Source organism: Anguilla rostrata, chromosome 3, assembly GCF_018555375.3.
Source record: "Anguilla rostrata isolate EN2019 chromosome 3, ASM1855537v3, whole genome shotgun sequence".
Classification (NCBI taxonomy): Eukaryota; Metazoa; Chordata; class Actinopteri; order Anguilliformes; family Anguillidae; genus Anguilla; species Anguilla rostrata.
In genome coordinates, this window is record NC_057935.1 from 50,851,074 (window position 1) to 50,871,017 (window position 19,944).

A 19,944-nucleotide genomic window follows, 5' to 3' on the forward strand; every position below is an offset into this window, starting at 1 on the left:
ATAAACACATTTGGATCACTATTATAATTGATATAGAAATATAGTACATCAATCTCTTTCCTTCGCTCTCTCTTGTACACACACAGTTTGGTTGTGTGAGTAAATGCTTATACATGCTGTATACAAAAGCAGATCGCTCTCTCTCTCCCTATATATGTGTGTGTGCGTGCGCGTGCGCATATATTATTACTTAAATCAATAATGATTAATAATCGAGCCTTTTGTGCAATGATTTAGCACATACCTTTAATCAGTGCTTCTCAATCTCAGTCCTGGGGAACAGAGTGCATACTGCTTTTTGTTCCAACCGCAGTTGAAATCCAGGATTTTAACAAGATGTCATTTTTTCTTAAACAGGTGCTTTTCATGTTTAGAGGGATTATTTGCCCTCTTAAGCCACATTATGTCAGAAATAGCAATGCGTGCCGTGAAGAATAAAAGTCTGTTCACATTGTGCTTATTATGCTGTATTGCACAATTATACATTAACTAATCAAATTAAAGACTGAGCAGAATCAATAAGCTTCTAATTAATGCAAGTGTAGACACATGTCAAGTAAAACAAACCATTTGTAAGATAATGAAGAATCCAAAGAGAAATCAAATGATTTTGAGCCAAACCTGTTTTCACTTAAACACGTGTTCAAAAACCTAATTAAGAGTCTATTGATACATGTAGTCAAATTTGATCAGTCAAAAAATTTTGGTACCACTTTTTATGCAATTGCTATAGAACACAACAAATACAATGTGAACGTGGGATTTAAATTCTTCAATGCATGCAAAGCTATTTTTGACATAATGTGGCTTAACAGGGCAATTAAGAATTATAATTAAGCACCTAATTTAGAAAATTAACAGCTTGTTAAAATTCAGGTTTTACTAATTTGTTTAATTTTCCTTCTATCCTTTCCTCATATTACATATTTGCACAGCAGAGTCAAAGAAGTTAATCATTAAATAAGATAGAAAAGGTTAAGATAACATCATTGTAAGTTCACAGGATGGCACTGGCATTTGATTGAACTTTCATAGAAACCAAAATTGAAACATTTGCCTAACCTGCATGATAAATCTTCTTATAGAATTCATTTTCCTATATATTCCTATATGCTGCCAGTTATACAATCTATTTCAGTGGAGAGGTCTGAGAGAATCCCTGTCCTGTAAGCAAAGGCAGTGAGATCCTGCACTCATCCACAGAAGGGCAGGGCTTCTCTTGTTCTGTCCTTTCTAGGTTGTCCCTTTTGTTTGTCCCAACCTGAATACTGTAATATGTACATCAATTATTCTTTGCTAATGTTTTTATAACAATTTTTACCTAGCAGTCAGAATTATGCATTAAATCACACCCACCATATTTTAACTTGACTGAAACATCTGAAACTTTCTCAGAAATATGTTGACAGTTAGTTGCACAGGACAGTATATCAGTTGAGTACTTCAATTGTGTTCATTGTGAACAACACTAGATAACATTCACCAGTCGTCTCAGAAACAATTTTATAATGCAAATTAAAATCCTGCATGTTTGCGTGATAATCACAGCAAAGGGAGGGAAATAATGATGAAAAAATTTTGAATGGACGACTGAAGAACAATGAAAGAGTAGAATAATGTTTAAGATTTCCCATCATATCATTGCACTGATAAAAGATCATTAGACACACTGTTACTGCATTTGGAATAATTTCAGCACACATGAAAAATGAAAAGCTCTATTTAATGCCATGAGTATTGTTAATTGTACACATGCACAATTAAAATAATGAATTTGTGCGTCAGACCCTAACATATCTTCATTTCAGCTCTGAGAAGGCCTGCTTCTGTTTCAGTGCTGTGTATTCCAGATGCTGATTTGGGCCCTTAAACTCTACATTACAATCTGTTTGCCTATAATGAGCCAAGCATGCTCACATAAATTTCACAATTGATCTGTAGCCTTTCCTGAGATTGGTACAGTGAAAAAATGGGGTGGCTTTAGTAACAACAGGATAATGCACTTGCCTTTGTGTTGGTTACGTGAAGGTGTGGTTTAAGGGGGAGGGAATATAGGAAACGAGTCGGCTGTCATAGTTACCTGAATTAAACCCACCTTCAGAACCTTTGGGAGCAAAATACAACCAAGGTATACAAATAGAACCCCTGGGAATCTGCTGGTAGGTCTCCAAAATTATAATGTGCATGAAAGCACCTTCACACCACAACATATGAAGGAGGTATGAATTCAACATTGGAGAAAGTGTAAGATGCCATGAATTGTATCATTTTTTCCCCCATGATTCTTTCTTTAAAAATATGTAATGAACTATTGCTGACTAATGTATTACAGCATACAACATTACAGCTATGTCCATTATAAACATAATGCTAAATTGAAGACAAGTCAGTGTGTATGAAATCACAATTTAGTTTATTTGATTGTCTGTTTACCAGAGTAGGTCTATTCAATTGGATAGCTAAATGATAATCTTATAAGGTTTTATTTGATGTAATATCACAGATTTGTTTAATACCTAATATGAATTAACATGAATACCAGTTTGAACTTATGTTCAAAAGGTGAAATTAATAAATTAATAGACGTGTTTTGGCTATTTATTCACCCTAGTTCACCACCACTGTATTCAAGGATGCATTAAAGGAATACATCATCCGTAAGGTTATTTGTATGAGGGGCCAAACGAACTTTTTTCCAACCCAGTTAGTCTTAAAATATGCATTTCAAATGCCTTAAATATATCATGACGTCTTATCTGTTGATTAGAACATTTACATTTCCTCTTCACTAAAACACAAAGAAAAATTTCTAAGAGTAAATCCCGAGACACCTATTAATAAATAAAGAGATTCTTCTATTACTTCGCACTATAGGGCCGAACAGCCTCAGACGGTAAAGTACAGAGTTTTGAGTTGGCGGAGGGATATGCTTATGCGGAGCTCCGCCTCCAGCCGTGTTGACGCCAGGACATCTGAGAGGAGAACGAGTGTTTGAGAGACAGACAGGGAAAAAAAGAAAAAAAAAACAACTTTATGTCGGAGATTTAAAAAAAGGGAAAAGATTAGGAGAGCGGCTCTACTTTTGTAAAGGTATGCGATCTTATCAAATGATGTTCTATTTATTAGATAAATAACTCTTTGCTGGCCTAAGGATGACTTCCTTTTAATGAGTAAATATGGAATTTTTTCATAGGGGGTGGGGTGTAGAAGTGATAGAAAAAGTTTTTCCTTGCTTTTTGTCGGGGGAGGGGGGACTAGAGGAATGGAGAATCTGTATTATGGCGTCTGTAAAAGAGTGTTTGAAGAACGGAACTCAAACGTGATTGATTTGAAGAGAAATATAGTCAATCAGATAGTTGGTAAGCTACAGAAGCTTCCAGTCGTTGTAACAGGAACTTTGCTAACAGTTTCACAGTTCACACAAAACGCGAAGGAGTTAGAATGGATAGGCCAGCTTTGTGTCCTGCTTGGAATGCGTTCTCAACATTTGTTCGTAGCTAACGTGTCGCTGTAGTAGAAGTGCGTACAATAGCAGTTCGAATGGTGTTTGTTTCTTCGTAGCCTACATTCAATTGTCGAGTTTCAAAGTTGCGAAGTTTAGTCTAGATTTATAACGTCTGAAATAAAAAGCGAATGATTCGCGTGTCTGTAGGGGGAGGGGGGTATGGAATCACTGTAGCTCGCAAGCTAACACATTTATCTCGTATTTACGATATGAAGTGCAATATGATAGCTTCGACCAATTGTCTCAGTTATAGCCTACACTGTGATTTGTCATGGATTTATCACAATTCAGATCGGACGTGGTCTCCATTGTGTTCTCAGTTGTAGATTTGAACACATTTGGAGAGATTGATAGTTGTAATGTAAGTTAAAAAATGACTTTTTGGCTGTGAATCTTAATGAGGATTGAAGGAAGGATGCGACCTGCAGTCTTCTAGCGCCTTTTATAAAACTGTTTAAATACATTTTATTTCGTGTTTTTTTCCAGACACATTTTGAAAAGCAATTTTCATGGTTTCATCAGTTAAGTCAAGATGTCACCATGGGTATATTTAGCATGGCTTATTTGCAGTAAGTTGAAAATCTGATGTTTACCTCTTCAAGCAGTTTGTCATTTTTGGTATTGTCTCATTACACTTAAATGTGCAATTTCATATTTTAATCCTTATGTGAAAATTTGGCAATATCTGTGTGTCTTACGAAAACACTTAATAACTTTTTGTCCCGGACACATTCATATTATAATGTCATTCAGATAATAGTCATTGTGCATTTAAAAACTGACCACAATTACTACTAAATATGCAGCTGTGATCATTTTGGTTGAGCCCACAATTCTGTGCCCTCTGGCTACAGTATTGGTCCAACTGCCTGCCTATGTACTGGATAGTGCTTTAATGATGGAACTTTCCAGCATTTGAAAGAACCATGTTGCCAATAGACCTGTATGTCTAGTGATCAGAGCCTGGCAAAAGAGGTGGTTCACTTGTAGGGATGGAAGGTTGCCGCTCTCTAGATTTTCTTCTGCTGCTGTTGGGTCACCTGTGAACCCACACCTCAAGTGTTGATTGGCAAGGTTTAATTTTAAAGGTCAACCACTGTGACACTTTCATTTTATAATATCTTTTCAGAAGGAAGTGTGGGACCAGCTGTTAAACAAACTGTTTGCTAAAGACTGTGGTAATGCATATTTGGGACTGTAGACTTTATGGGAAACTTAAATAGACTGCTCATGAAGTCAGCAGACAGTCATCTCTGTATAGAATACAATGTCCTGCCCTGGCACCCGTTGAGTTCCAAAAAGGGCATTTGAGCAGCTTGGAGTTTTTGGACAGGGGAGACGCTTCACATTTCAGGGTGAAATTTGGCTAACTCTTTGGAACCCATTGAAATGTGAATAACTGCTTTGTAAGTAACTACTGTGAGAGTGAGTAAGATTAGATATTAGGGCACCTGTGAGCGTTGAGGAGTGAAATCGCAGAATATGCCAAAACTACTCAAGCAGTTTCAAGTTTACAGTCAGAACCCGCAGAGTAATGCAGAAGTTTGAAGGTGTAAGCCTATATTTTTGAGGTGCACATTATTTATGGGCCTTTCTGCTTTTCATAGCTTCCATCTAAGGAGCTAAACATTAGTCATGACATTACTTCGACTGTTTATGGCAGGGGTGCCCAATACGTCAATCGCGATCGACCAGTGAATCTCGGAGTTCATACTGGTGGATTGTGTGCCATTTTAAAAAAGGCATTAGTTAAAATTCTAATTCTCCCCTTTTTCATCCCTACTTATTATGCCTGACAAAGAGGTATAATTGATTGACATGAAATGCGGCCAATCTGCTGCTGTTCAGGACTTAGTTACATTAAGCATGCACATTTATGAGATTGACACTATTGTGCACTCTGGTTCCTGGTATGGTCTCATAAATATCCAATATTACATGATAGTATCAAGATAACTTTTCTAATGCATTTTATATGGGGCAGAGCAGTTCTGGTGGTGACACGATAAATCTGGTCCATTTTGGGCCGGGAATTTTGCTTTCAATATCTGATGGCTAATGGTGTTTTAAATCTGAAGATGGGATTTTTCTTTGTCCAGATATGATGTTGGTATAATGATTTTACTCTTGCCAATACAGGTACAATTTTACTTTATTTTGGAAATAGTTAAACTACACACACGGTGAGGCTACTGGAAAGTGTAGTTAAGCTAGTAGCTCTGCCCAACACTAGATATGTAGAACTATATAGCCTATATAGATAGAAAATCGTTGGATTTACTTATTCAAAAATTATTCACTTCAAATTATGGACAGTGGTTGCATGCAATTAAGTATCTTACATGTGACATCTTCAACTTAATCAGTTTGTCACACCCTACTTAATATTGCACACAAGCACTGTTTGACAGTTTTTTTTTTGTGTAGATACGACATAGTGAAAAGCTACTTTCAGTTTGCTATTTGTAGATGCTAGTTTAGTTATCAAGCTATGGGCTTGTAATGTCTGGTCTGAGTAATTGATGGGAGAAATTTACCGGTGGTTAGGTGAATTTCCGTGTCAATGACTCCCTGGTCCGATGTCGGTCAACGTTATATGAACCAATATTGCCAATATATTGGTTGGTAGATCACATTGTACTGCCCATTGGGAAAGTAGATTGCAAGCCAAAAAAGTGTGGACACCCCTGGTAAGATTGTCATGGTATGCTGTACACACAAAAATATGATTATATTAGCTGACATGAATATGTATGAATAAGTCTCCTTTTTTATAAAGTGTATGGAGACATTGTTAAATGTTCATAGTTTGGCTTTCAGAGATTTGTGTGTGTGTATGTGGATAATGTATATATTATAATGTGTGTGTGTGTGTGTGTGTGTGTGTGTGTGTGTGGTCTTGGAAAGGATCTTGGCGTGGATATGGTGCTCATGTTCAGGTGTAGTACTGGGGGAGAGTCTGGATGCCAGCCCTGGAAGCTTGACACTTCCACCCCTGTGCTCATGAAAATACACAGGAAGTGCTGATGGTTCACAAAGCCACTTCACCCCTCTCCATTTATTCGTATGTAGGTGAAACCGCCAGCGGCCCTGCTGTGTTTGTGTAGAAACTCTTCTCATAATATGTCATTTTGAGTGGCTGTCGAGACCCATGCCTGGTCACCGGGTTGGTAAATAAGTGTATTATGGTTGTATTGAGTATGAGCTGAGGTGTGACCCCAGGGACAGTATGAGTGCATTTGGCTCTGAGTCAGAGGCAATTAAGCCTGGTGCACTGTCTCTGGGGCATTTGGGCTGGGGGGCTTGCGCACGCTGGGGCTGCGAAAAACGGATCTGTGTAGCCAGAGTCATCGCTGCCGGTGTCCCAGGGAAGCCACACTGCAATGCACGTGGTACGTGTGACACATCTTTTGGTGTTGGAAAAACACACACCGCTCTGTGTACTTTAAAACCAGGAGACCTGGATGTGAGAAATTCCCATTTCGCCAACAACTACAGGCAAGTAAATTGGCAGGTTGGGGCAACTGTATGATAAAGACATTTGATTTTGTTGCCATTTCTAGGCATTAATTACCAGGATGACGGACACCAAAAGCTTTAGGATTATTATAGGGCGTGGAGATGCTCAAGTGACTGGTCTGAATGTCTGTATCCTGCTCTTAATTTATTAGCCAGTAGTAAAGCATGCCTGTTCCTTATGAAGATGGAAGTGACTTGAGTGAACGATCGTGCGTTAATGCGGAACTCTCGGGGTAGATGGGCACGGCCTCCTCGCAGAATGATACCGCGTGGGCTTACGCTGGCTGATAAACGAGGTGCGTGGTGCCTAGATAAATGTGCTGCCGAAAGAGTGCAGCCATTAAAGCTGGTCTGCAGCGAAAGGCACTATTTCCGTAAGAGCCCAGGAAAATCAATAGCGGGAGCCAGAGTGGAAGTGTCCTTGTCTGACTTTGCGGAGCGCCGGGGTGGGCCGCTCCCCGCTCCGGACCGGCAGGGGAGCGGCGGGGGATCGGGAGCCGCCCGCCCGGGCTGCGGTCGCCCGAGGCGGGAGGTGGAAGGAAGTCTTCGGAGCGAAGTGCGTGCGCGTTATCGCCGCGGGCCCACAGAGTCGCGGCCCCGCTTCCTGTAGTGGAGATCACCCCCCATCGCCGCGGCCCCTTACCGCCGGCGCAGGGAGAGGGAGCGGCTGCCGATAAGGAAAGGAAAGCCCCCCCCCCCCGCAGCCACCTCCTCTCACCCTTCGGAATAAAAGATGTCGCTCGATTGTTTTCATTCGAGCCGAGCTGCTGCCCCGCCCTGCCCCCGACTGCTAGACAGGCAGAGCTGTGCGGCGGGGTGTCCTCATCCTGAATGAAACGCATCATGATGCGCCTTGATGACCAAAATGTATTTGTTTCCCGTTTCCTTATAGTTTCATTGAAGTCTTCTGGAAAGACAAACAACTTGTGTTATGTAGCTTTCATTGTACATGCAGTGGAGCTAATTTGCATGGTTTGGTTTGTGTAAACAAATGTTAATCCTGGGAAATATATTATGAGAATTTTCACTGGTTAATGTGCCAAACAGAGGGCTGAACACACGGTTTACATGTTTCATTTATTCCACTAGTGTGAGACCCTTGTCTTTACTTGGGTGAATTCACGTTAATTTTACAATCCAGTCAGATGTAAATGTTAAAACAAATGAAAGAGAATTTGCGGCCGGTAAAGTACCCTTTAGCACGTTGAATAAGCTGGATGGGGGTTTATCTGAACGCCTTTTGCTTAGCCCTTCCTCCTGCGTCTTGTCTGCAGATGTGAAGGTCTGCGAGCTGTCTTGATCATCTGTTGTCCCTAGTGTTTATTTCCCCCTTAGGAGCCGCAGGCCACATGAAAGGGCTTCTCTCGAGTTTGCAAGACAACAGGGCAGCTCTGTTCTAAGCCAGCCCTCCTGCGTGACTTAAGAGATGCAAATAGAGGAGCGATAGACATGGGGTTGCCCAGTTAATGGAGATGTAGCCCTTAAAGGCAGCCGCCGCAGGACGGTTGGGAGGACGGTCAGCGCTTTTACAGCGCAGCACACACGAGGAAGTGGGCTGCGTAACGACTTGCCCATCTGTGCGTAACCCCGCTCAGAACACCGTTTTTTTTTTGTGTGTCCGCGTCGGCCATTGTCTTTGGCCAGCGTAAAAAAGCAGCGCCTCTGCAGGCCCATAGAAAGTCCTTTCCTGTGTTTAGACCGCCCAAGGTCGGCCTTTGAAGAGCCCAACCACCTGATGCCTCAGCGGACAGCTGTGGGGCGCCCCTCCTGCCGGACGGGGGGGTTCACACCGGGAAAGGATAAAACGCACGGAGCCCCTGTCCCCTCTCGCAGCCTTCCTCCCCTCCGTTTTTTTCCTCCTCCCGAGAGCCCTGGCCCGCCGGAGTGCGATCCCTTCCAAAAAGGCATCGCAAAAGGAGGCGCGGTGATGTAGCACAGCTGTAGGCTGAGGGGGCGGGGTTAGAGGAAGCAGCTCTCAGCAGTGACATCCTCTTTACCGGGGGTGGGGGGGGGTTGGGAGTTGGTTGAGCTCACTACTATTTTTCGACAGCTGCGCTTCGCCCGTCCAGCTGTACCGCCCAAAACGCTCGGCAGGCAAGGTTTTGCGGACCCACTGCTCACCGGTCCCTGGCTGCAGTTCCTGACCCGTGTAATTCAGAACGAACGCGCTTGTTCCCACAGAACGACCCAGGTGGAATTTGAACCGAATAACAGCACCCACCAACAACAGTATGTTTTTCGGGATTCCTGTGAGGTATCACTCCTGCTGTAATTGATGGTCTGTCGCTTTCTCTCTCTCTCTCTGTTTTAGGCATTTTCCTGTGACTGCGTGCTCCTAGCGTGGCATGGATTAGCCGACCGACTGGACGCACCAGACTGCGAGCTCCAGACCCCTCTCCCTCGTCCCTCTGAGACACAAGCGGCCCCGTACCCTCAGCCGAGCAAATCCCGGGCACTCGTTTCCCAGAAACGCTCCCCACTCCCGTTCCCAGGCGCGGCTCTGACCCGGCGACATCCCGCTCTCTCCAGGCCTTCCTGAGCGCAGGCAGCTGCTTCCTGTCTCTGCTTCCTGTCCTTGGTGGTGCAAGGCTAACCCTACCCTCCCAACCCCCCCCCTTCCCCACCCCCCCCCACCCCAGCTCTCTTTCTCTCTCTCTCACACGCTCACACACACACGCACAAACACCCTAACCCACACCCTCACCCCGCCTTCGCTGCTGCCGCCTGCCTGACCGCGCGCCCGGACTCTCCGAGTCCCCCCCCTCCTTCTTCCCGGCGCGACTCAGCGCTATGACCTCCATGTCCAGCCTGTTCTCCTTCACCAGCCCGGCCGTCAAGCGGCTGCTGGGCTGGAAGCAGGGCGACGAGGAGGAGAAGTGGGCCGAGAAGGCGGTGGACGCCCTGGTGAAGAAGCTGAAGAAGAAGAAGGGGGCGATGGAGGACCTGGAGAAGGCCCTGAGCAGCCCCGGTCAGCCCAGCAAGTGCGTCACCATCCCGCGCTCGCTGGACGGCCGGCTCCAGGTGTCCCACCGCAAGGGCCTGCCGCATGTCATCTACTGCCGCGTGTGGCGCTGGCCCGACCTCCAGTCCCACCACGAGCTCAAGCCCCTGGAGGTGTGCGAGTACCCCTTTGGCTCCAAGCAGAAGGAGGTGTGCATCAACCCCTACCATTACAAGCGCGTGGAGAGCCCAGGTAGGTGCCCCACACCCGGAAGAAATGCAAACTAGCTTTCACTAGACCGTCTCAACTTGAATTACTTTCAACAGGCTCATCGTACATCTTTGTAAAGACCGGCATTTGTGTAGAAGATGGCTCTCTCAAAGTGCTGGATTGTTATTTTTGTATGAAATGCACATTTATGAGTCACAAGCGTTTAATTGATGAGGAAGCTTGGCCTTGGTGTATTGTATTGGACATTGAAACTTCTGTGCTGCATACATAGACATTTTTAAAACTTAAAAGGCAGTCGTTTGTTATTTATCAGGAAAAAACTGTCCATCCCTTCCTCTTTGAAAAGGCCACCAGGAAATCGCAGATGGACGGGAAACCGTAGCTTTTAGCAATTCTCGTAATGAGATTACCAGCGATGTTTGATGGATGATGCTTTCGATGGCGAACGGAACGGTTTAAATTTAATTTGAAGGGAGATTTCTATCCATTTTGGCGAAGCTTTTAAAGCTCTCTCTTGTGGGAGGGAAGGGGGGGGGGGCCCTGATGGCTCTCCTCCCTGGTGCGCCGCTGGAGCTACGATATGTGCGGTATCGAACTGCTCAAGGGCAGATATCACATGTCCCCCCCCCGGAGGAAAAGCACACTCGTGCTACAATCCCCTTTGTCTTATAGTTACAGGATTGCCTTGCAGCTAGCAACAGCAGCTGAACCACTTCACAGTGTGCCTGATTTCTCCCTCTGTATCACACTGCTCTCACTATCGTTGCTAGTTTTTTCTTTGAGTGTTTATTTTTTATTAGCGATTGTGGTTACGCATACATTTCAGATAATTTAGTAAAAGGTGGACTGAGCTTCATATTGTAATGCGAATGTGTGATGAAAGTCTTTCGCACATATTCACTAGTGTCGATTGACTAGATACAAGTGAAGTATTTTGGTGAAAACCGTGCGGTTTGACGTCTGCGGTCCAGTGCGGTTGAACACGCTGTCTCCCGCCACAGTGCTGCCGCCGGTCCTGGTGCCCCGCCACAGCGAGTTCAACCCCCAGCACAGCCTCCTGGTGCAGTTCCGCAACCTGAGCCACAACGAGCCTCACATGCCCCTGAACGCCACCTTCCCCGAGTCCTTCCAGCAGCACAGCGGCGGGGGGAGCGCCGGCTCCTTCCCCATCTCCCCCAACTCGCCCTACCCGCCGTCCCCGGCCAGCAGCGGCACCTACCCCAACTCCCCCGCCAGCTCGGGGCCCTCCAGCCCCTTCCAGCTGCCAGGTGAGCGCCCCCGCCCCACACCCTCCACCCCTTTCACAACCCAGCATGCACCACACGGGGGCTGAAGGCTCTGAGACCTACACGCGTCGCTCTTTAGGCGTTGAGCAGAGGGAAATGGGAAATAAGCACAGCGCTCGCACACTAACAGTGCTCCTGTAACAGTAAGAGCGTTGTTCTGGGGGCATTGCTGGTAGGGGAGCGCTGTTTCTTTTAATGAAAGCTGAAAGAGACCACGGCAAGGCGGTTGCTTTGCTGCTTGAAATTAAAGTCGCAAACTGTTGGCATAGGAGAGTGGTTAGGCGGGAGAACGGCCCTTGTAATACGTGTGTAGTCTTACAAAGGGTGGCAGAATGCTTCACTATTCCGTCAGTATTCTTCACCGCTATCTTTCAGTATTTGCACTTTTTTGTACAAATATTTCAAAAAGGCATGTTACTTTTATTCAGTATTTTTGGAGGTAAACCTGAAGGTAAATGTGACACTTTCACGCCATAGAGTTTTCCCCAAGGCTGTGGTTTTCAGTTGTTTTCTTTGTATCGTTTCCACGGAAACCATGCGCAAAGCACCAGTCGCTTGTTCCTCTTCTAGGCTGGTAATGGGTCATGTTTTTCCAGAGGTGCGGAAGAGAGGTGAGGCACAGAGTGCTTCACCCCACGTCCGTACATCTGCTGACCAGCCCAGCAGCTCAGTGAAGTAAACACCGCTCACCAGATAAAGCCACGAGCCCTCCCCATGTTTTTTTAAAGTTCCCTTTCTGGGGATTTTTGGTGTTATTTCAGCTTTAGTCTGTGTGTTAGATTGGCCCTGACAGTTTTTGTGCGTGATGAGGGATAGTTTCTGAAGACCTACCAGCTTTAAACGGGCTGGTGTGTGAGGCATTCAAATTTGTGGTCCAGAGCAAGAAAATTCTCTTCAAGTATCTCCAATGTAGCGTGTGCAGCGCTTTTATGTTTTTAAATTATTTTTACTTTTTTTATTATAATATTTTGAGTAGCATATAAATATAATAACATTTTCATGATATCATGGGTGCAGTTATTTAACTTAGCTTTTGCTTTACTTAAGCATTATTCTTTAGAGATGACATCATCCAGAGTAGCTTATACAACTTATATTTTACATGACGTTCATGAATCCAGCTGTTCACGTTTTACATGCTGACTATGAGCACATCTGCTGTTGGTTTATGCGATATCCATTAATCAATGCATCGTTTTCATTTTATTAAAGCCCTGATTCTCCATACACCCTGCCCATTTGAGTGAGGGTAATAAGACAAACTCAGCATTTGTGTGTTCACAAATCAATGCAGTATATGTCTGACTTTCAGCATTTCTCATACAGCTGCTTCTGTTTCACATCACGTCCAGCTTTTATGCGGCTGGACGCTTTTCAGCGGAGTGGAGGGCCTGGCAGAAATGGCCCATCGGAGGTCACAGTCCGCAGCCGTTCCTTTACGGGTCTAGTTCCCCAGCCACTGTGCGCACAGTTCACCGTGCTGGCGTAACACGCCTCTGGGCTGCTCAGAGCTCCGGCGTGCTGGAACAGCAGGAGGCGTGCCGCTGTGCCGCTAGTGTGGCGCAGGGGTCCAGTCAAACTCCAGGCCCGGAGGGCCGCGGCCTCAGGCGGTTTTTGCGATTTCATGTCAAAGAGCAGCCAATTTTGGCCTTGGACACAAGGTGCGCAGACTCCAGGTAATCGATGGCTTAAATTAAGCGTGAACAAAAACCAGGATTTTAATTTGGGGTATCATTTGTGATGCTTTTCGTAGTCTGCACCTTCTGGTTTGGTTGCTGTGGCTTTAATTTTCAGGCGGTTTTGCCGGATTGGCGTTAATGAGCCCTAGGAATCCACACGGTACTGTACGGTGCCAGTGTTTCCCATAGAAATTTTTCTTTATAGCGGCCCGTGATGTGTACGGGGTTGGTAGTTTTTAAAACTTCACAGTGGTAATTAAACAGTGCATGGTAAACAAGTATTCTCGTCCTGAATCATCGGTGACACCAGCTCTTCGGTGAGCATACTTCTTAGAGGAAAGACTGGAATGATGGAATAAAGAAACAACACGGCTTTGTTTCTTTGCCATGGGTGCTGAAGCACTCATGGCAGCCTTCAAGCACTGGATGCTCTTACGAAGCCCTGCTTTTATTAGCATTACTGCATTTCACTTTCGTCCATTAGCATTACTGCATCTGCTACTCTCGTCCATTTATATTGACCTATAGATATTTGCCAGATGAGTATTTCAACCGACAAGGAAGTAACTAAACAGGGAAGAGGATAGAATCGTTGCTATGGTAAATGTAAGGAAGGGCTCTTCACTTCATCGCTTTGATGTGAACAGGTCAGTTTTAGAAGGTTGCAACCCCTGAGTTTTGCAAAGAGTTGCCAGTTGCAGCTTGTTGGCCTGCACTAGCCTTTAAATTTTGTGGAATGTAAAGCAGTCTTCAGGGAAAAACAATATTTAATTTAAAACAATATGTGCAGCCCTTCACCAGGGTCCGGTGAATTACCCAACATTACATTCAAGATATCAATAGCAACGACAATCTCCTGGATGGATTTCGCGTTTATTGAATAAAAGGACAATCGGAGAGCTACAGGTTATTCTCTTGAAAACCTAACATTGTTTTATGCTACAGTAAAGTGAACTTTTGAATTTAATTTGAACTGCGGTAAACTAGAAACTGTTCACAAGGGAGTCGACGATTAGCGGTCGTTGCTTACAGAAATAAACAACTAAATACAAAAAAAAATCTGTTTGGGTGGGGGAAGCTCTATTTGGGCCGGAACGTTCCGGACTGGGTTCCGGCGACAGGGCTGGCAGCAGACAAAGAATGTGCCGGCTAAGCGGCTCTGCAAAGCTGCGTGGCACACGGGCCGGTGCCCGGCGCTGGGCACGCGTCCGCCCTCCCCAATTGGCTGAGGCACGCTCCTGCCGTCAGTCGGAACCCGGCGAGCGCTTGTCCGGCGGCTCTGTTGACAGGCAAGTTTCTTTAATCCGGGTGAATTACCCTGATCACACAACTGCGAACCCAGGCCTTTTTAACGTGCGGGCTTTGCCAGACAAACACTCCACCGCCGTGTCCTAAGTTGATCTCAACCCCCGACTCACCCGCAGGCTTTAGGGTTGGGAAATGCAAATCGCTTAACCCGTACGCTGGCAAATTAGACCAACTATAGAAGCCAAAGAAACCCAGGTAACGTGATTACATCCTTCAGTGATTTGTTTGCAGTGTCTTCATTATGATTATTGCGTGTGCCAAGTACATTGTATTAGGAATAATATGAGAACTTCCTGGGATTACATAGAAGTGCTCACGTAAAAGTTGTACTTGTATGTTACTTGACAGTTGCAAAGTAAACTACCGATATTTTCAGAGAAACATGACAGCGTCCTTACTGTCTTAGTTGATGAGTCATTGGCCGCTCTCTGTGAGAACTCGAGAGCGGAAGGTTTGCCTTCGCAGTGTGTAGTGAAGGCAGTCACCTGTGTGAAATGTTAAAGGTAAATGTGAAATACTTGCACTCTCCGAGCCTCTCTCTCTCTCTATCTCTATCTCTCTCTGTCCTGCCCTACATGTACTGTGCAGTGTGATAGAATTACAGGGCTGCTTTGCTGCACTCGCCCTGACATTTTACACTGCCCCCGCCAAAAACTGAGGCCTGTAAGATGTTCTCTCACGTCCCCCTTGTGGACTGTTTGCAAACTGCTCTTTAGTCCCTTGCATTGATTTATCTATATACGCACTCATTTGTTTTTAATAATGAGTGGTGGTTATACCCCCGTTTAAATCCAGATTTGGATTTCTAACATTGTAATCCAGAGGTTTGCGTGTATGGGATGAAAGCCGCGTGGGTCCGTGGGCGTTTCTCCCCCAAGGAGAGCTATGCTGAGCCATTTGTCTGCAGCTGCTGGGCCTGTCCTAACTGCAGAGTCTTTGTGCTCTGTCCCCCCAGCTGACACCCCACCCCCAGCATACATGCCCCCCGATGAGCAGATGGGACAGGACAGCTCTCAGTCTATGGAGACGGGGAGCAGCATGGTACCCCAAAACATGCCCAGAGGAGGTGAGGTCCTGAGATGCACGAACACATACGCACACATGCGCGCACACACGTGCACTATAATGCAAAACAACACGCACACAAGGGCTGTCACTTTTTCCAAAACTAATTTTTGAGCAAGTCTCATAAATAAGATAAATTAATTAGAATTTGTAGAATTTTCCACAGTCAAAATTTAAATAAAGTGTTGCCTAAGTATGAAATTATGTCCCCGTTTTAATTTCCCATTTAACCTGTAGTTAAATGGCTTTAATGCACTATGCTGTAATTAGGAAATAATGAAGAGCGTCTTGAAGTTTTATTAAACAAATCAAAACCAAGAAAGATCATAAGAATGCTAATGATGCCGTTTGCAGCAATAAAATAACTGGGTAGATGAACTGTTGATGAACAAAATAAATTATAGCGCACGAGTCCATCGTTAATACACAATAATGGCATGGCTTACTTAAACTAAACTGAAATGATTGATCTCCTTTAGAGGGGAAAAAATGGTCAGCCTTTGGAGGGTTACTAGGGGAGTTGCCACTTGCGTACGTTGCAAGCAACTTTTTCCATGGTTATTATTTTGTCTCCAGTGGCATAGAACCCATAATATTTCCCATTGGCACTCCTGAGGTGTGGTGGAGTTACAGTTGGTCTTGGCTTCTCCATTTGGAGTGTATAGCCTACAGGATAGCTTGACCCACACCTGAACTTTATTTTTAGGCTCCTTAACTGTATACCCTCCAGACAAAATAATAACATGCTAGTTGTTTATCACAGCACTACCATGAGTTCAACATGGATGAGTACAGAGTGCAAAGTTCACCGTGGCAAAGTTCAAACCCTTTATTTGAAATTTTACATTTTCCTGAGATTCAAACAAGTTTGATTATCAAACAATGAAATGACAGCCCAAACACACCGCATCGACATCAACACGTGTACTGCCAGGAGAGATTAAATCAGCGTCTAATCTAGTCAGCAATCAAAGCACGGCTCTGTGTGAACTTTTTAACTGACCACATCCCTTCACATCTCTGCACTAAGTGCTCTTAAAACAATGGAAGCACTTCTTGTTCATCTTTTAACACAGGGTGCAAATCACCCTGGTCGTCACAGGTATTCAACTGCAATGCCCTCTGATAGCCCAGCCATCTACAAGTCTGGGCTAATCTCTCACTGTGCTGACTGAGATTGACCTTCAGAACAGGTCTGATGTTCTAAGTCACGCTGCAAAATATCTTCTAGAGCATTTTGTTGACAACCCCATTTTATTGAAATAAAATGGCAGAGGCTTTTCCTGTAGACAGCCTGAAATAAATCCAGGGTTTAAGTTTACACGCAGTACAATGTGTCATCATTAATGATATATCCTGTATATTTGTCATCACATTGTGTTGATTGAATACCATGGTAGTGGGCGTGCTGTGTTAAGTTGTGTTTGGTGTTCTGCCACCCCAGTCGATGTGCAGCCAGTGGAGTACGAGGAGCCCCTCCACTGGTGCTCCATTGTTTACTACGAGCTCAACAACCGCGTGGGCGAGGCCTACCATGCCTCCTCTACCAGTGTGCTGATCGACGGCTTCACCGACCCCTCCAACAACAAGAACCGCTTCTGCCTCGGCCTGCTCTCCAATGTGAACCGCAACTCCACCATCGAGAACACCCGCCGCCACATTGGCAAAGGTGTGAAGCAACTCGACCTCTAACCTCACATAATAACTACAGCTTTACCTCTAACCTCACAATAACTGCAACTCTACCTCTAACCTCACATAATAACTACAGCTCTACCTCTAACTGCACACTGCGACTCTATCTCTAACCTCACACAATAACTGCAGCTCTACCTCTAACCTCACATAATAACTACAGCTCTACCTCTAACTGCACACTGCGACTATCTCTAACCTCACACAATAACTGCAGCTCTACCTCTAACCTCACAATAACTACAGCTCTACCTCTAACTGCACACTGCGACTATCTCTAACCTCACACAATAACTGCAGCTCTACCTCTAACCTCACACAATAACTGCAACTCTACCTCTAACCTCACACAACAACTGCAACTCTACCTCTAACCACACACAGCTGCAGCTGCTATTGTATATCCACGCACCATAACCGCAGCTCCACATCAAACTGCATAGCGAAACCGCAGCTCTAACCATGCACCACCTCCAACACTGAGAGAGAAGGGGGCTGCCATTAATAGAAATGTATATATTATACAACATGTGTATGTGTATAATATATGTGTATCATACATGTGTATGAACATGCATGCACATTACACTACCAGTCCCTTTAGGCTGTTGTCTGCAGACAAAGCTGCAGCTTACTTTTGCAACAAATAATCTTTTTTACATCTCATATTGATTGATCTCTGGAAAAAAGTAAGCATTGCAAAATGAACCTTGTAGGACACTTTTATTAAGTCTTATCCGTACAAAGTAGATATTTATTGATGTGTTGTGCGTCCAAACAGACACACACACTGGGTTTAAGGCTCTTGTATGATTACCCTAGTGGCCTTTAAAGGAAAAAATCACCACACTTTGTTCAATGTGTATGTTTTTTCCTTATGCTTATTGTGGTAGTAATCTGATCCAATATAGCTAGTTTCATTTTCTTAAGCTGTGCTCTGCAAAACTCATCTTCCAATTTGGCATTGTACCACAATTCCCATCAAACATGAAATAGGGACTCAAGATAAAGTTACCAAGAACCTCACACATGCCGATTTTCTGGATTGACAGAGAACAAGTACCTGCAAATGTACAGATGACTAATTTTGAAGTGACCAGAAAGGATGCTGATGTATGTGATTTTGTGTTGATGCATTTTGTACTTGTAGTGTAGGGTTTGTTTAAAATATGAGTTGAGTTCTTCCTACCTACATCATCAGGAGTAATTTGTATTAAACATAAGAACGTCACCTTCTCCTTCCCCAGGAGTGCACCTGTACTATGTGGGCGGGGAGGTGTACGCCGAGTGCCTCAGCGACACCAGCATCTTTGTCCAGAGCCGCAACTGCAACTACCACCACGGCTTCCACCCCACCACCGTCTGCAAGATCCCCAGTGGCTGCAGCCTCAAGATCTTCAACAACCAGGAGTTCGCCCAGCTGCTGGCCCAGTCTGTCAACCACGGCTTTGAGGCTGTTTACGAGCTCACCAAGATGTGCACCATCCGCATGAGTTTCGTCAAGGTAAGCTGGAGAGCGAAACTGCTTAGTGAGAGCAGATGACAGTCTGAGCTCCCACATGCAGTCTGGAAACCGCAACATGTGCTTTCAATATGTGGAATTGCACGAGTGTATCGTTGGAAATGTATCTTTCTTACTATATCGATGCTAATATAAGTTCATTTTCTTTTAATGTAGATTTTTGGTTAAAGAATATGTAATGTAATAACTGATAAACCAATTGCCAGAGATTTATAAGGGTGTTGCTCTTCTTCTAGGGCTGGGGCGCTGAATATCACCGACAAGATGTCACTAGCACCCCCTGCTGGATAGAGGTGCACCTGCATGGCCCCCTCCAATGGTTAGATAAAGTTCTAACACAAATGGGCTCTCCTCAAAATCCTATCTCCTCAGTTTCCTAATGGTTGCTCCCTGAGGAGTCAGACGCCTCTTTTTTATTTTTCACTTTCCTTTTTTAAATTTTACAATGTTTGATAAAAAGTGGTCTTTAAGGCTGAACTGTTTACACTACCTGCAGAAAAGGGCATCTAGCCCTCAAGCAGTCAGAAAGATGTGTAGAGAAACTCAGTGGCTACGGTCAAATCTTGTAGCTGAAAACTCAAGTTGTGGCACAGAAAGGATGAACTACTGCAAAAAGTACAAAAAAAATAACTTCGGAAACAGCCTGTTGTCATTTGCTGCATCTTGTCAGAGTAGGACTCTTATCAGAGAGCAGTTCACTTTTGTCTTTGTTTTTGCATAAATTGCTTTAAAATAATGCTTGTATGAGCGATTTTTAGTCTCTTTCGGTAGAATGTTGAGTAGGTGAAAGGAACTGAAATAGTGTTTTCATATGTACCCCACCCTACACCAGTCATAAATTTTTTTTTTAAATTCTGTAAGAACCTTTTATTTGCTATTTTGTCTAATACTAGTTATTTACAACTGAGGTAAAGTTGTAATTATACATTTACTGTTAGACCCAGAATTCAATGCAAAGATGTTCCTTTTTCACACTCCTGTTGCATTTACACAGAACACTAAGTAATGGCTTCCTTTAAATAAAGTCCGTCTTAAACCTTCATGTTTCTTCTGGGAGATCCATTGCTGAAGTGGCTGAAAATGCAATTTTTTATGTTTGCAAGTGCATTGTTTAAACACTGATGTAACTAAACCTGAATGGCAGTAGATGTAGTTGGTGATTAGGTTACATAGATTGGCTTGTAATATGAAAT

General features: G+C 44.2%; 1 protein-coding gene across 4 annotated transcripts; it reads left to right on the forward strand.

The window, feature by feature from the left end:
• Positions 1-2,932: 2,932 nt before the first annotated feature.
• On the forward strand, positions 2,933-19,791 carry smad5 (SMAD family member 5). 4 transcript variants are annotated; one of them, XM_064328123.1, is made up of 7 exons: positions 2,933-3,090; positions 9,336-10,217; positions 11,198-11,464; positions 15,425-15,535; positions 16,979-17,203; positions 18,477-18,733; positions 18,988-19,791. In XM_064328123.1, exons 2-7 carry the CDS (start codon positions 9,815-9,817, stop codon positions 19,129-19,131), a joined length of 1,407 nt encoding a protein of 468 aa, XP_064184193.1. In that variant the 5' UTR covers positions 2,933-3,090; positions 9,336-9,814; the 3' UTR covers positions 19,132-19,791. The 4 variants fall into 4 exon arrangements, with proteins under 4 accessions (XP_064184193.1, XP_064184194.1, XP_064184196.1 ...); XM_064328124.1 differs by lacking the exon at positions 2,933-3,090 and adding an exon at positions 3,217-3,359; XM_064328126.1 differs by lacking the exon at positions 2,933-3,090 and adding an exon at positions 6,867-7,003.
• The last annotated feature ends 153 nt before the right edge of the window (positions 19,792-19,944 follow it).